At 33.8% G+C, this 17,688-nt stretch overlaps 2 protein-coding genes across 2 annotated transcripts; both read left to right on the forward strand.

Moving 5' to 3' along the window:
• Positions 1 to 5,476: 5,476 nt before the first annotated feature.
• Positions 5,477 to 16,505, forward strand: LOC104722639 (cation/H(+) antiporter 17). The gene is made up of 5 exons (XM_087472477.1): positions 5,477 to 5,660; positions 5,952 to 6,146; positions 8,099 to 9,100; positions 9,209 to 9,238; positions 15,137 to 16,505. The coding sequence occupies exons 2-5, from the start codon at positions 5,955 to 5,957 to the stop codon at positions 16,388 to 16,390; spliced, it is 2,478 nt and encodes an 825-aa protein (XP_087328603.1). The 5' UTR covers positions 5,477 to 5,660; positions 5,952 to 5,954; the 3' UTR covers positions 16,391 to 16,505.
• Positions 9,254 to 13,014, forward strand: LOC147933777 (uncharacterized). The gene is made up of 3 exons (XM_087472476.1): positions 9,254 to 9,677; positions 10,268 to 10,324; positions 10,422 to 13,014. The coding sequence occupies exons 2-3, from the start codon at positions 10,293 to 10,295 to the stop codon at positions 13,012 to 13,014; spliced, it is 2,625 nt and encodes an 874-aa protein (XP_087328602.1). The 5' UTR covers positions 9,254 to 9,677; positions 10,268 to 10,292.
• Positions 16,506 to 17,688: the final 1,183 nt, after the last annotated feature.

The following is a 17,688-nucleotide window of genomic DNA, read 5'->3' on the forward strand; positions in this document are numbered from 1 at the left end:
GATATTTGAGATCGAGTCAGATCCTTCACGAGCTCAGGAGCTCACAACAGAAGATTATACGACCATCTTTCTTCAAGTAAAGTACCATTTTCACAATCTATATTTAAAGAGTCTTCAAAACTTTCATTTTCAGAACTAACAGTTTCATTTTATCTTTTCTAAGTCCACTGAGAATGATTCACGAGGTAATCTTTTTGGACTTGGAAGCCTCAAGGATCATCTTCAGGATCTTCTCAATGGCAAGAGCTATCAATGAGGAGAGTCGTCATCGTTTGTAGCATTACAAGAGCAAGTGAAGGAAACTCATCGTATAATTGAAGAACAAGTTGCTTATACTACAAAACGTGATGCTGAGATCGCTGCTCGTGAAGCAGAACACTCCAAAATTGTTGCTGAGCAACAGAAGAAGATAGAGCACTTGGAAAAGTTCATGCGTACGATGTGTCCGGCCTTTGTCGAATTCCAAGAGTCTGAATCAAGTGATGCATCCACCGACTCTCCAACACAACAATCTCCTTCTTAGTTTACTTCTTAGGCTACTTATTCGGCTACTTATTATGGTTTAGATTCTCTTTTGGTTATTATGAACTTGTCACTTTGGGATGATGTGTCAATCATAGTTTTTGATTGATCACTTTTGGTTTTCTTTTTGTAATTGCTAATATGGTGACCAAATTACTATTGTGGTGAACTTTTGGTTATTAAAAATATGAATTTTAGGTTTCTGTTTGATTAGAAATTCAATTTATAAAACAAAACAAAACAATTATGGTTTTAATCGCTATAATCGTCAAACCAGTCATTAAATCTGACTTAAAGTCGTCGTAACATAGTCGTCAAATAGTCGCTAAATAGTAGCCATAGAGTCGTATAATTTAACGACGAATTCACAACTATTCTCAAACTAGTCGTAACTACTTCTGTCAATATTTTATTAATCGTAACATAGTCGTCCAATAGTCGTAACTAGTAACGACTAAATTACGACAATGTTTACAACTACATGCCATAGTCGTAATATTGTCGCTATTTACCGACTATGTTACGACTGAATTTCTTTACCGACTACCGATTTACGACAATAAATATTAGTTGTAAATTAGTCGTTATGTATGATTTAGCGACTATTTAATGACTAATAGTGCAGTCGTAAATCACATGTTTTCTTGTAATAATATATAACCGTAAAAATATTTTTTTGATTAAAAAGGATAAATTCTGGATTATTGGATTTGGGTCAATCATAAAACCATAGTTGAATTAGAGAAAATGAAAAATAAATACTGCTTTATCTTTCTCACGATAAATCAAGGAATTGATAAGTAATCCCCATCGGATCATTCTATCCGAATCCAAAGTTGAAAGTTAAAAACGAATTGTGTTTTGTTTAACATTATAAAAAAAGTCGGCTAAGGTTTAATCATCAAAGTATATTAGTTGACTCTCTCGGTTGAAAGCGATTTATAGGACGAAGTATATAGTATATTAGTATTTAACAACTGATCATGAATTGAACTTTTTGTATAGCCGAAACGTTACACACCCACGTGTCACTACTCTCTGATGTCCCTTTCACGTGTCCGGAAACTCTAAACTTGTTATTTTATGTGTTTATGTTGCCGTATCGTAATTTCTTGTTAAAAAATATTTATCTCTGATTCCAATTAGAAAGCCACTCTTATCTAAACTTTGGGTGGTTTACCACTTCAACATGACAGACACACATAACAGGTGTGCACACTGCACAACCACAGCGTAGATCAGAGTATGGTACCACGATTTTTTTTTTTTTTCTTTACTATATATTATATCAAACTACTTCTACGGTATATTAAGATGTATTGCGATGATAATTTTGTATATGCCATTTATCATAGATTCAAATATCTGAACATACTTAATTTGCTTGCTGATTGCAATTTTACAAATTCGTTTTGAGTCATATATAGATCCCAAACTTTTGGATAATACATGGTTTATGTTAATATCTGTATTTGTTAAACATTACTCAGCAAATACATTCAAAATATTTTATGATTTTTATAAGAGTTTCGACAAGAATCTGATAATAGTTGATGTATATTTATTGTTATTTCCGTTCAACTTATTAATTAGAATTTTCTAAGTGATCCATTAATCAACCAACATTTTATATGTTCAATCAATCAAGCATTGACACTAACTTATCAAACGATAATACATTGAATTGGAATCTGACGATCGAAGTATATGATTGATAATATTTTATATATTTTAAATATTGTTGATGAACATTTCAAATATATTAAAATACTTTAGTATGTTGAAAGAAAAAATGGTTTTCTTGTTTTGAAAACAGGAATGCTTTGATTTCAAACTAATTTCATAGGTTTAGGTTATTAAGAATTTAAGATGCAAGTTATGATAGCACATATAGAAAGTTCTTTAGAATTTGTGGATAAAGTTTCTGGTGGATACTTACTAAAAAAAACAAAAAGGAAGAAGTTACTAGTGGAGAAAACTCATTATAAAGATTTATAATTTTATGGCTAATTAATATATATATATATATAGGAACTTTACTTTGGTTGGAAGCCTGTATCAAAAACTGAAAAAAGTCCCAACTCCTCGAATTGAATATCATAGTCTCTCTACTCATGTCATGACCAATAATAGAGAAAATCAGAAAATCAAATTCATAATGTAGAATTATCCAAGTTGACTCGATACAAATATTAGACCACTAAAAAGAACACGTTATGAATTCGACACTGAAAATGCAAGATACGTAGTTTAGTAAATTAAATAATGTAAATGTATTACTACATCAATTGAATTGATGAGTTTGAGATGTAATAATCCCTTGTGCACATTCTCAACATGAAATGTAGCTAACAAAATTCATAAATTTTACGATGTATATATAATATTTAAATATTATGTACAGATAATAATTTTACTGTTTGGGAGAGATATGAAGATTCCCTCTTCCTGAGTTTGTTTGATCATTAGGAAGCAAAAACACACATCTGACATCTCTTAATTGTTTAATAATAGTATATATGTGTTTGTTGTTTTGTTTCTTTAATAATACGATACTTAGTTGTTAGTTATGATTTCAACTCTTATACTATCTAAGAAAGTTTTAATGGCTCAAAAACATTAGTAACGAGGATGAATTAATTCTAGGATGGTGGAGTTATATTTGAGTTTAATTAATCTCTCTATCTTTTTTCTTTTGGTCAAACTAATCTGTCAAGTTAAAATATATGATCTGTCATATTGATTGCAACGTTGAATGTAAATCGAATTTGGATAATGTATTCACTGTTTGTAATCCCATTTGACAGGTTGAACTACCTGTCAAAATAATATTTTCAAAGTAATTTCTTACTCATTCATTTGTGCTACTGAGACGTTAGTTCCATTTACTTTACTTGAATAGGGATTGGATACGTACATGTAAAATGGTGGTCGGTGTTTTATTTCGAGAGTGTTTAGTCATAGATACCTCTTTGTGCATGTACGAGATATATGGTAATATATCCTTCTGCGTTTATAAGAGAAAGAAAAAATGCGTTCAAGAAGCTTAATTTGGTCAACTTTACGTTGCTAGAAATGTGTGAAATGGTGGCATACGGCGATGACTGATAAGAGAGACCATAAACATTTGAGATCTATGTACAAAACAGTCTACTTTGACTATTTTATTTGCTTTCTTCTTTAGGTGGCTATATCTGAAATGTGAATGCCGAGATGGAAATAAAGACTGTAATTTTGGGCTTATCTTACAAGTGGCAAGTATAGAAATGAGACTTGCAATTTCTGTGTCATCTTATCTGATAAAAATTAATAATATATATATAATTAAAAAATAGAAGTCTTATTTTAGTAGCCTTTTTTTGGTTTTTAAAATAAATAAATAAGCTTTTCATCTTGTGGTTATTGTTATTTTATTATATTTTAAAATCTAATTAACCACCTCAAGGGTCCTTCAATTATTAATTATAAATTTGGTATATGCTCGTCATATTATTAAACAAATATTATGCATTTGATAGGGGTAAATTTTGATTGTAGAGAGGACGAAACAGATGTTGACATATGAACGCACCATCATCAATGAGAGACTCCGGATGAACATGCATACAATGATCTCAAGTTTGTAAGGATCCTATATTTGGTAAGTGAAAAATAATAATGTATGAGAATTGGAAATTGGAATCAAAGAGCTCAAGTTTTTAGTAGCAATGATTTAACAAGATAAAAACGAATAATGTATATAAATTGTATATGGTGAAACCTAAGTCTAAGACTAAAGATATATTCAATCTAATATTTCAAATGATTTGAGTTTTTATAAGATTTTAAATAATTTTGATGATTTTAGTGAAGTTTAAAATTGACATTTTAAGTGATTTATGTAAAATTTACGTATCATATGTTATTCAATCATGAATTTAAAAGGTCTATTAAAATCCACTGTTAATGTTTTAGTGAACTGATATTTTAAAATTTTATTTAAAAATCTATTGTTATTCAAAATAGTTTGTGGATTTGGATTTTTATGATTTTTAGGGATTTTGGAGGATTTAGGAGGATTTGTTTAGTTAAAAATACAGAAATCTAAATCTCTCTACAATAAATCATACCAACATTCCAAAAATCATTTAAAATATTATGAAAACTCAAATCACTTAGAATATAAGATTGAATACACCCCCTAAATGATTTATTGTAAAATTCTTTTAAATCCCACCTAAAACCATGAGATTTGGTTCTATATTTTTCAACTAAAGAAATTTTCTCAAATCTTCCAGAATCTCTAAAAATCATTAGAATCTAAATTCAGAAACTGTTTTGAATAATAAAAGATTTTAAAGAATATTTTAAAATTATTAGTTCACTAACAATGGATTTGAGAAGAATTTTTAAAATCTATATTGAATAACACATAATTTATAAATTTTACACAAATCACTTACAATGTCAAGTTGAATATACCCTCTAAAATGATACGTGAAATCTTAGATCTTGGGGTGTTACAGAATTTAAGTAAATGATAGTGAAACCCAATTATTGTGTACATGCTGAATTAAGATGAAATAGCCGAGTGCTTAATTAGGTTTGAGTTGATATGAGGTCATTTCCATGAGTAAAAACTATAATGTCAATTACAATAGAATGCAAAACAAATGTACTGCTCACACATAACCCCATACTGAAAACTAGTACACTAGTACTGTACATATAGATGACTAGTCGCCAAAAACCGTCCAAATTCAGAATCATTAGTCACCAAATTACTTAAAGAAATCAATTTGCTAGTTTGCCAACCCTAGCCTCAAAGATAATGTATTTCTATCTTTTATTTTATACATACGTATACAGAAAAAAAAAAAAAAAAAAAAGGAAGTAACTCCCGCGCAAATAGGGGCATTATGGATATTTCAAGAGACTTGCAGGCTATATAAAGACCCTAGTATACTGCATCCATATCCATTATCCACACTTGATCTCAAGTCCTCTGTTTATAAAGAGAAAAAGTTCCAAATTTCACCAAACACCAATCACAAAGTTCGTATAGTCCCTTCGCGCAGATCTTAGATCAACCAAGTAGAAACGGATAGAATCTTCTCCCGTCCGATAAAAATCTACGTTTTCAGATATTTTACATATCCGTAAGTATCGCTTCTTCTCTATCTATCCAAAACTATTATGTATATACTCATCTTTTTAAATCCCATGAGATAAATAACACAATCGATCATTGTATCGTGTAACCTGCACTTTCTTTGTTACGTTTCTTCTATTGACTAACCATACTCTCTCTTTTTTTTTTTTTAATTTAATTTGTTAATCATGATTATGCTGAGAAGTCAATTCCCAAATCGCTACTAATGTGCATTTCTTCCCGGAAAATGCAAAAACATGCTACATGACTAATTGGTAAAAACAATTCGAAATTGTAGGTCATGGGAACAAATGGTACAACATGTCCAGGACCAATGAAAGCAACCTCTAATGGAGTATTCCAAGGCGAGAATCCTCTGGAGCACGCGTTGCCTCTTCTCATACTCCAGATCTGTATCGTCCTTCTTCTTACTCGTCTTCTTGCTTTTCTCCTCCGTCCACTCCGACAGCCACGTGTCATCGCCGAGATTGTCGTACGTTTCTTTATCTCTTCAATTATTTATTTATATAGAAAATAATTTTTTTTGGGTCAACGTTTATTATATATTTATATCCATTATGGGGTCTAATTAGAAGTCAAAAAGATATTGTTACCAGTTTGATCAAATAATTAGATAAGGTGACGGAATTTTTGGAAATTTACATTAAAATTCTAAGGCTGCTTAGCTCCAATCATGCGGTTGTGAATAAGTCGTCGGACTTATTAAGTTATTTACTTATTTATGACATAGCTATCGTAGGAACTTTCATCAGAATATTCGTTTTCTTCCACAAAATTCGCTAACACGTTAAGCTTTTAAGAGTATCTTACAGTTACACACACATATTAATATCTTATAATATCTCTTAACTTTTTTTTAAAGCAAAAATCTTATATTATCTGTTTATGCTTCCACGTTCCTATGAATCTTGTGGCTTGTAAGCAGTGATCAATTCCAAAATTTGGAATAAGTACTCATATGACGATTCTATTTTCCTGATAAAATAATATGACGATGTTGATTAGTCATAGATGATGGATGTTTAATTACTTCCCTTATTATATGACTAAGCAAATAATCAATATTAATATTTTGTAAGTACATTTTGTGTTATGCCTTTTTAATTTTGTTTATTTAAAAATTTATTTACAACATTAATCCTTAAAAAGTTTTCAAAAATAACATTATTTCAGATTTTGTTTCCTAAATATTTTACGTACCATTCCAACTAAAAAAATACAACAGAATAAATATGGAAACATAAACTATTATATATTTAACCACACTTTCTATTGTGTATTAAAGATATTATATCTATAAATCATTCGCAAACAAATAAAACAACAATTTGATTCATATTTTGTTTTTCAAAACCCGTGAGCTTTGATTCTTAACGTACGAAAAACTTCAATTCACATTTATCTAAATATTATTATTAATATATATAAACTTAATAAAATTTTAAAATATTATAAATATGTAAAAAAAAAACTATATAATATGGTTGTATAGTAAATGTCTTATAAAGAGAACATGTTGAAATTAATAAAATATTATTAAATTTATGCTAATACGGATTAAATCCTCATTTTATTATTTGTCAACACTATTAATATTAGAATATTTGACACATAAAAATTAAGATGATTTAACTAAGATTATATAAAATAATTAAATCATTAGGAAAACGTAATTTAATCATAGCTTATAATGATTTACTATGTATTTAGATCTTTTATTTTCTGTCATAATAATTAACAATCAAAATAGAATTTCAAACACTAAACAAAACAAACTAAATATAACAAACAAATGGTAATGAAGTATATTGCGGGTTAAAAAATTAATATAAACATTTAGCCAGAGCCTTCTCTGAAAATATTAAGGCTAAAAGCCCATTTTTTTGGTGGGGCCAATTATACATTAATATTTTTTTTTTAAACTTGAAAAACACAAAGAAGACTAGAAAATATTTGAATCATTGACATTTGGTACTAATATACTATCTTTTTACCAGTAGAACTAATGAAGTTTTTAGGAAAAAAGGCCGAATATTCACTATCTTATTTGGAGACCCAAGCATTTGCTTCACCTGCCTATATCAAGGGCTGACTCTGCATTTAGCCGCACAAACGATCATGAAATTTAGTTATTCCTCTATATAGAAAACATCTAATATTTAACAAACAAATACAATATAAAATATAAATAGTAATAAAAATTATATATACGCAGTTTACCGCGGGTTAAAATCTAGTACACTACTAAAATAAAACACATCATTATTATTTTTGGAATTATAATGGAGTACTGTATATAACTTTTACCTTCTATATATGTTGTGGTTTCAGGGTGGAATATATCATTGATTATTCGTTTCTTACATTGTTTTATTCGGAATTATAATGTCATTAAGTTTGAGTTTATGTTTTTGTTGTGATTAGGGTGGAATATTACTTGGACCATCAGCTCTTGGGAAAAGCTCAAAGTTTCTCACCACGGTTTTCCCACCAAGGAGTCTAACGGTTTTAGACACACTTGCAAACTTAGGACTCATCTTCTTCCTCTTCCTCGTTGGTCTCGAGCTCGACCCTAAATCCCTCAAGCGAACTGGAAAGAGAGCTCTCTCGATCGCTTTAGCCGGAATCACTCTTCCTTTTATCCTTGGTATTGGAACTTCGTTTGCTCTCCGAAGTACCATAGCTGATGGAGTCAGTAAAGCTCCTTTCCTCGTCTTCATGGGGGTTGCTCTCTCCATCACCGCATTTCCCGTTTTGGCACGAATTCTCGCTGAGATCAAGCTTCTGACCACTGATGTCGGAAAGATTGCTTTGTCCGCTGCTGCGGTCAATGATGTTGTAGCTTGGATTCTCCTTGCTCTCGCCGTGGCTATCTCGGGCGACGGGGGTTCTCCTCTCACATCTCTATGGGTGTTTCTCGCGGGTTGCGGTTTCGTCTTGTTTTGTATCTTTGTCGTGCAACCGGGGATTAAGTTGATTGCTAAACGTTGTCCTGAGGGAGAGCCAGTTAATGAACTCTACGTGTGTTGCACGTTAGGTATTGTTCTTGCTGCTAGCTTTGTCACAGACTTGATTGGGATCCACGCGCTGTTCGGTGCGTTTGTGATCGGGGTTATTTTCCCGAAAGAAGGTAATTTCGCGAATGCTCTAGTTGAGAAAGTTGAGGATCTCGTGTCGGGTCTTTTCTTGCCGCTTTACTTCGTCTCGAGCGGTTTAAAAACGGATGTGGCGACGATTCAAGGAGCTCAGTCTTGGGGACTCTTGGTTTTGGTTATTTTCAATGCTTGTTTTGGTAAAATCTTCGGAACAGTTCTCGTTTCCCTTTACTGCAAAGTTCCCCTTGACGAGTCTTTAGCACTCGGTTTCTTGATGAACACGAAAGGCCTTGTTGAGCTCATCGTCCTCAACATCGGTAAAGACAGAGGGGTAAGTTCATAGATTTCCTTTTTATTTATTTTTTAATTTTTTTATAATTATTAAAAACAGATTTTACAAAATATTTGCATGTTAACTTGGTTCTATGTGTTTTCGCAGGTTTTGAACGATCAGGTTTTCGCTATAATGGTCACTACAACAAATATGTACATTGATAGCAGACGGATATAGCTCATTTTCCGTCACTGCTATGAAAGATGAGATTTTTTTTCGCTTACTTTTTAATAGCATCTTATTAACGCTATGATAGGAAAATTATGTAGCGGGAAACAAAAGTGACTTTTGTCCGCCAATACTTAGTGAAATTATTCACTTAATCGCCAAATAAAAAAAAAACCCAAAAACTCGACACACTCTCTCTCTCTCTCTCGTTACAACCTAAGCTCAACCTAAGAAGATTTCTTCTTCTAAATTCTCTGTGTGTGCTCAAATTCTTCTAAATTTCTTATCAATTCTTCAGTTTTATCGCCGTTTGTGAAAAGCCCCAATTTCGCCGTTTGTGAAAAGCCCCAATTTCGCCCTAAATCTCCATATCCATCGCAATTGATAGCTCGAATCCATTTTTGAGGCATGTCTTTCTTCTTCCTCCTAATTTCGTTATTTGTTTCGATTATTTGTGATTTCAAACAGCTTTTGATTTCGATAAGGGTCAGATTTAGTTATCTGTTTTGTTAGGGTTCGATTTATCTAGATTTATTTCGTTATCTGTTTTTTAGGGTTCGATTATTTACAGATTTTGAGAATGTGGAGTTTCGAATCCATCTGTTTTGTTAGGGTTCGATTATTTACAGATTTGACTCAAAAATAGCTTTTGGATTTGAGTATTTGCGCCTTCATAAACTGAACGATTTTTTTTTTTTCCCAAGTGTTGGTGATTGAAATGTTGGGGAACTGAAGCTTCTCATTTCTCTGTACTCACACAACAGGTTAGTATCACTCAACCAATAGTTAAACATTATTATTACACACGAATATTGGTGATTGCTATGTTTTGTCCTTTGAGTCTGATTCGTATAAATAGTGATTAGATTAGTGAGATTTTACACAGTTAGATATTGGTTTAAGAGCATCTGTATGTGTCTGAAGTAGTGCAGTATTGTCTGAATTGTTGCTTAATGTGAGCTTTGTATAATATGTATCTCTATTTTATCTATAAAGGTTAAAATTTATATTATAACATATAATGTTGGACAAGGCATGGGTGCATCTATGCAGGTAAGGAATTATATTTCATAATTAGGTTTTATTTTGGGTTTGGATACTTTAAGATGTTCTTTTAGTTATGATTTTTTTCTTTAATTATCCATTGAAGAGCTGATCCTGGTTATAAAAGTGGAGCTTGGAAATTTGTAAGGGATGTGTCTGCGGCTTTAGGTGACATAGAAATGATAATATGTCCTTGTAAAGACTGTCGTAATGTAGTACGACAGTTAAACAGTGTTGTGGTTGAGCATCTTGTAATAAGAGGGATGGATGAGGCATACAAGGTGCATAGTGATTGGTATCATCATGGAGATGTGAAGTCAGTAGATGAATTTCAAAGTAAACCAACTCAGTGGAATGAGGAAGTTTTTGAGTTATATAAAGCTGCTGAATTTTTTGATCAAGAGTTGGCTTTTAGAGGTGACTTAGCTGACCAACCTGTGGGCGACTTAAGTGAGATTGCAGAGGGTGAGGACCAACAAGAGGATGAGTTCCTTGCAAAGATCCGGGATGCTGAAACCCCACTATACCCTAGCTGTTCAAACCACAGCAAGTTATCGGCTATTGTGACTTTGTTTAGGATTAAGACACATAATGGCTGGTCGGATAAGAGCTTCAATGAACTGCTTCAGACATTGCCAAGCATGTTGCCAGATGGTAATGTCTTTCACACATCATTGTATGATGTCAAGAAATTTTTAAAGAGCTTTCATATGGGATATGAAAAGATCGACGCATGTGTTAATGATTGCTGCCTCTTCAGAAAGAAGTTAAAGAAGCTTGATAAATGTCCCAAATGTAATGCTTCACGGTGGAAGACTAATAAGCGGACTAATGAGGTAAAGAAAGGTGTCCCACAGAAAGTATTAAGATATTTTCCAATTATACCAAGGCTGAAGAGAATGTTCAGATCAGAGGACATGGCTAAGGACTTACGGTGGCATTACACTAACAAGAGCACTGATGGAAAACTTCGACATCCAGTAGATTCTGTTACATGGGCTCAGATGAATGAGAAGTATCCTTCATTTGCAGCTGAAGAAAGGAACATACGGCTTGGGCTGTCCACAGATGGATTTAATCCATTCAACATGAAGAATAGTAATTATAGTAGCTGGCCTGTGCTATTGGTAAACTACAATTTGCCTCCTCACCTTTGTATGAAGAAGGAGAATATAATGTTGACATTATTGATTCCTGGTCCACAACAACCAGGTAATAATATTGATGTCTACCTAGAACCTCTTATTGAGGATTTGAATCATCTGTGGAAGAATGGAGAGCTAACGTATGATGCTTTTAGTAAAAGTACATTTACTCTAAAGGCAATGCTTCTCTGGACCATTAGTGATTTTCCTGCGTATGGAAATCTTGCTGGTTGTAAAGTAAAAGGTAAAATGGGATGTCCTATGTGTGGGAAAAATACTGATAGTATGTGGTTGAAGTTTAGCAGGAAACATGTCTACATGTGTCATAGAAAAGGTTTGGCTCCAACACACAGATATAGGGAAAAGAAGACTTGGTTTGATGGAAAAGTTGAGCATAGGAGAAAGTCAAGAATTTTAACTGGTCATGAAGTTCATCAGAATCTGAAAAACTTCCAAAATGATTTCGGAAATGTGAAAAAGGCTGGGATGAAGAGAAAGAGAACTGTCTATAAAGAACCAGTGTTTGACAGTGATGATGATGAAAGTGAATCCGATGAAGATGAGGAAGTAGAAGTAGATGAAGATGAGTTATCAAGGTGGAAGAAAAGATCCATTTTATTTACTCTGCCTTATTGGGAGGATCTACCAGTACGGCATAATTTGGATGTAATGCACATAGAAAAGAATGTGACTCACAGCATTGTATCCACATTGTTGCATTGTGGAAAATCTAAGGATGGTCTTAATGCTCGTAAGGATCTTCAACATCTTGGTCTAAGAAAAGAGTTGCATCCTACCACAAAAGGAAAGAGAACATATCTTCCAGCAGCACCTTGGTCTTTGTCCAAGAATGAGAAGAAGATTTTTTGCAAACGACTATTTCATTTTAAAGGTCCAGATGGATACTGTTCTAATATTTCAAGAGGAGTTTCAGTAGAAGAGTGTAAGGTAGGAGGTCTGAAATCACATGATTATCATGTCTTGATGCAACAGCTTCTCCCGGTTGCACTTAGAGGATTGTTACCAAAAGGTCCTAGAACAGCAATACTACGGCTATGCGCATTCTTCAATCATTTGTGTCAGAGAGTTATTGATATTGAGGTTATTACAGTATTGGAAGCTGAAATTGTAGAAACGCTTTGTATGTTTGAAAGGTTTTTCCCTCCAACCTTCTTTGATATCATGGTACACTTGACTGTTCATCTAGGAAGAGAAGCTAGACTAGGAGGACCTGTGCATTTTAGGTGGATGTACCCATTTGAGAGGTATATGAAAGTTCTAAAAGATTTTGTAAGAAATCCTGCAAGACCAGAGGGTTGTATAGCAGAGTCATATCTTGCAGAAGAAAGCATGCTGTTTTGTAATGAGTTTCTGAAAAAGACAACCAATGTAGAAGAAAAACCTGAGAGGAATGTAGAGTATGTGAACAGCTCTATATTAGAAGGTCGTCCAATATCAGCAGGAACGTCATTCACTCTTACTGAAATGGAGAAGAATATAGCCCATCTTGCTGTCATTCAAAATACAGCTGCCTTTGATCATTATGTGGAGTAAGTTACTTGTGTATTTCATTCCTTATAAATTATAAGGTTAGATACTTAAGAGTTCTCTACTATTCATCAGCCAGTTAGAGTAATATAAATTGATGTTATTTTTGTTTATGTTACAGAGACCAGAAGCTGAAATGGATGAAAACTCAGCTGCAAGAGTAACATATTCTTACTTCTTTTCATATCAGCTAAGTGATTCTTCTTAGTGTCGTTTATGATTCTTAGTTGCTCATGAAATTGTTGCAGAGTGTAAACAAAAGAGCACATCCTAAGTGTGTGTTTGTTGATTGGTCTGACATTGATGAAAATGTTGGTGAGGGTCGGATTCTTTCTTCTGATCCGGATGACATAGTGAATGACTGTCGTCTTGGCCCTTATGATCTCAAAGTGTTAGTTGAAGCTGCATATAAACCAGATGCATTTCTATGGAGACCTGCACAAAAGATCTTTCATATGAAAGAAGCTGTTGGACATATAATCGCATGGCCAACTGATAAGTGTAGACTGGTAGACAACAACATCCAAATGGAAGACATTGCCCCTATGGTATTTATAATTTCTAGCAATGTGTTAGCAATGTATTACCCCTGTCTATAATGCTAATTAATTATATTGGATTTGTTTACTGATTGTGTTTAACAGGGTATACAAGGAAACAAATGTAAACTATTGGATTTGTCTAAGGGTGACGTCATTGTTGCTGAGGGGCGTTGGGAGACACAAGAACCAAGTGCGTTGGTTAACGGAATTCCTCTTGGACCAAAAGCAGTTAAAGTATTTGTGGATTCAGTAAAGCAGCCTGATACATCACTATGGAGACCTACAGCTGAAATGTCATTTCTTGAGGACTGTTTGATGGCTTACGTATCTTGGCCCCTGAGTAAGGTTGATTTTGAAAATCCCTCAACTCCAACTGGTCAGAATGCTACATCACATGCTTCTTTGTCTGCATCAAAGGCCAAGTCTGCAGCCACAGCTTCTAAGTCTGCTACAGAGTCCAAAACTTCAGCAACAGCTTCAAAGGCTGCATCGCAGGCCAAATCTGCATCTATGTCTTCTAAGTCTGCATCTGGTTCTGAGTCTCCTGTTGATGATGCAACGGGTCCAATATCACCAATAAAGAATACTTTACCATCACAGTCTCCTCTCAGGAAGTCTCCAGTAAGTGTTTTCATATGTTATGAAGTTGTTTTTGTTAATTATATGATGACTGATGGTTTATATTGTAAACATGGCAGCGCATTAATAAAGTTATTTCCAAGGAGAATAAGAAGTGCAAGTTGATGGATTTAACTGAAAAGAATAGGGTTGTGGCTGAAGGACGATGGGGAACAAATGATCCAGAACATAAGGTTCACTTTACTCGCTTGGGTTCTAATGCAGTTAAAGTGTGGATAGATGTTGTGAAGGTGAAAAATGTAAAAGTTTGGAGGCCATCCGATGAAATAGAGATTATTGAAGATGCACTTAGCTCCTGCATTGCTTGGCCAGAGAACAAGGTCATTATGTCTTAAACTGATGGTTTTATTGTGTAATGTTAAGTACTTGAGATTGCTTGTTTATTTTGGATGTTCTTGAGACTTTGATGGTAAACTGATGTTCTTGAGACTTTTGTTATGTATTTTGGATCTGAGACGTTTATTAATCAGATTTTATGAGATTTTATAAAACAGGTTATGTGTGCTATAATCACATATCAGAAAATGCTATAAAAGTACAGGTAAACGTTATGATAAAAGAATATACCATAGCACAGTAAACAAGATAAAACAGCATTTCGCAACAGCTATATTAGATATGTATAACATAGCACGAAAAATTAAATATTGTATAAATTTTTGCAAAATTATAATCTTGATAATACAGCAGTTTATTAGAGCTATGCTATAAAACTATAACATAGCACGAAAAAACAAATGTTGTATAAATTTTTTCAAAATTATGATCTTGATAATATAGCAATTTCTTAAAGCTATGTTATATTTTTATAACATAGCATACGTAATAAGTGCTATTGTATATGGGGTACATATAATAACAGTGCCCTAAAACAGCGCTCATGAAAACGCTATCAAAGACCTATGATAGCGTTTTTCTCTGGTTAACAATGTGCATATTTGTTGTAGTGGGTTTTAATGGCCATATTCACCACGTTCATGACGACTCCTCTAGTTCTAGCCGTGTACAAACCGGGTAAATCTTTAGCCAAAGGAGATTACCAAAACCGAACAATCGAGGAGACGAAAAAGTCCAACAAACCTCTCCGACTCATGTTCTGTTTCCAGAGCATAATGAACATCCCAACGATCGTCAACCTCATAGAAGCATCCCGAGGCTCAAACCGCAAAGAAACTCTATCGGTCTATGCGATGCATCTTATGGAGCTTTCCGAGAGATCATCCGCTGTACTCATGGCACATAAGGTCAGGAAAAATGGACTTCCATTCTGGAACAAAGACAAAACTGGTAACAATAGTTCTTCCGACATGGTCGTTGTCGCATTTGAGGCTTTCCGACGACTCAGCCGTGTCTCTGTGCGTCCCATGACGGCAATCTCAGCGATGGCGACTATACATGAGGATATATGTCAAAGTGCGGAACGCAAAAGCACGGCTATGGTGATTCTTCCGTTTCATAAGCACGTTAGGCTGGACAGAACGTGGGAGACGACTAGGAACGATTACCGTTGGATTAACAAGAAGGTTATGGAAGAAGCTCCATGTTCTGTTGCGATATTGGTTGATCGTGGGCTTGGTGGTACGACTCGTGTCGCGTCTAGTGATTTCTCGTTGGTAATAACGGTTTTGTTTTTTGGAGGGAATGATGATCGGGAGGCGTTAGCGTTTGCGATGCGTATGGCAGAACATCCCGGGATAAGCTTAACCGTTATTCGGTTTATTCCTAGCGAGGAATTTAAACCGGAAAATGTGAAGCTTGAGATAATCGAAGATCATGCATCATGTTCCGGGGAAACGAAGTTGATTGATATAGAAGCTATAACCGAGCTGAAGGCAATGATTAAAGGACAAGAAAGTTCTCTTTGTAATTCAGATTCCGAATCTCTAATCGTTTACGAAGAGAAAATCGTAAAATGTTACAAGGAAGTTTTCGAGGTTATCAAAGAGTGTTCTAAAAGCAATCTTTTCTTGGTGGGGAAGTCACCGGAAGGTTCGGTGGCGTCGGGGTTGCACGTGGAAAGAAGCGATACGCCGGAGCTTGGACCGATCGGGAATTTGTTAACGGCAAGCGAAAATGTTTCGACGACGGCGTCAGTGTTAGTGGTGCAACAGTACACAGCAAGCCCCGTTCTTCCGGTAGTTGGAGTTACCAAGGACGTCACGACTGAAAAGTCGTTGGTTGAAGATTCCGAGAGTCCTTAGTGATTTTTCTCTTTGGGATTCCAAGACTCGAAAGGTCAAAAGATTGGCTTGTATATAATAATAACATGTGATGCATATTTTAAATACCACAAATATATTATCTTTGTATGGCAAAGTCTTCGTTTCATTTGGTTTTGAACTTTTAATTCATAACTAACGAGACAAGAGGGAATCATAATTATTAAGTCCATTATTAATTAAAATGTTTGTAATTAAAACATTATGAATTAAATTCAGGTGGAAGTTCTATATTTGGTCATCTGTTCAGGTGGCAGTTTGATGATAATTAGGAATTGTGTAACTGAATCTCTCGGATATGCTGTAAATATACGATGATGGGCCAAACCACTGATTAAATATCAGGTATGTCACATATGTATTCGTTTATCCTAGAATTTGAAGGTGTGTTGTAGAGAAATTGTAAATCATACTGCACCATAGCTCTTGCCTTCTTTGATCCATCATGTATCATAGTAAAACCACGTATGTGCTTAATTTCTTATAGTTATAATGTAACGAATGGTAAATACATCAGAGTAAAAACCAAGTACGTGCTTGTACCGTACTTTGTAACAAAATTGGCATTTTACTCAAGTCCCAGATAGTGGTCTACTGGTCTTAGTAGTGGTTAAAAACTAGTCGCAGTGGTTAATAACCGATTACGTACTAAGGAAAGAGGCTTTCTTCCTAATCACTTTTATTAAATATTTTTATTGACATCATAAAAATTAAATTATAATTATCTTATTTTCAGGAAAAAAGATTCATGCTTATCTTTAGAAACGTAGCACGATATTGAGTAAAACCAAGACTACGGCCAACTTCTTGACATGGCGCTATGGTTTGATATTCAACTCTGTTTAACTTCTCCATTTTAAAAGGCCTGGTAAAAAAGCTTTTAGTTCAGATTTCATGCAGCTTTTATTAGTTAATTAAGGGATTCATGGTCTCAAAGCAGTTTTTGTACGTAGGATTCATGGTCTTACTTTAATTTCTTATGTTGTTGTCTCATGAGTTGTTAAACCTACTTGGTTTAGAAGCTATCTAGTTTCGACATAGCTAGCTACTTTGAAGTTAGTAAGGGACAAATGAGGAGTTAGGCAACTAAACCCATTTGAACTCTTCTTTTGCTTAGGATTAAATCATCTTGTTTGACCTTTTAACGTTTGTGCTTTTACTCATGTGTTAGGAAGGAGTTAGTGACAGATATTATTGACTAATACTATTTTAAATTGAATATGAGAACAAGAAGAATTTTAAAATGAATTAATTGACTATAAAGTTGTCAAATAATTATA

This window comes from Camelina sativa, chromosome 11 (assembly GCF_030686135.1).
Source record: "Camelina sativa cultivar CO46 ecotype springtype chromosome 11, ASM3068613v1".
Classification (NCBI taxonomy): Eukaryota; Viridiplantae; Streptophyta; class Magnoliopsida; order Brassicales; family Brassicaceae; genus Camelina; species Camelina sativa.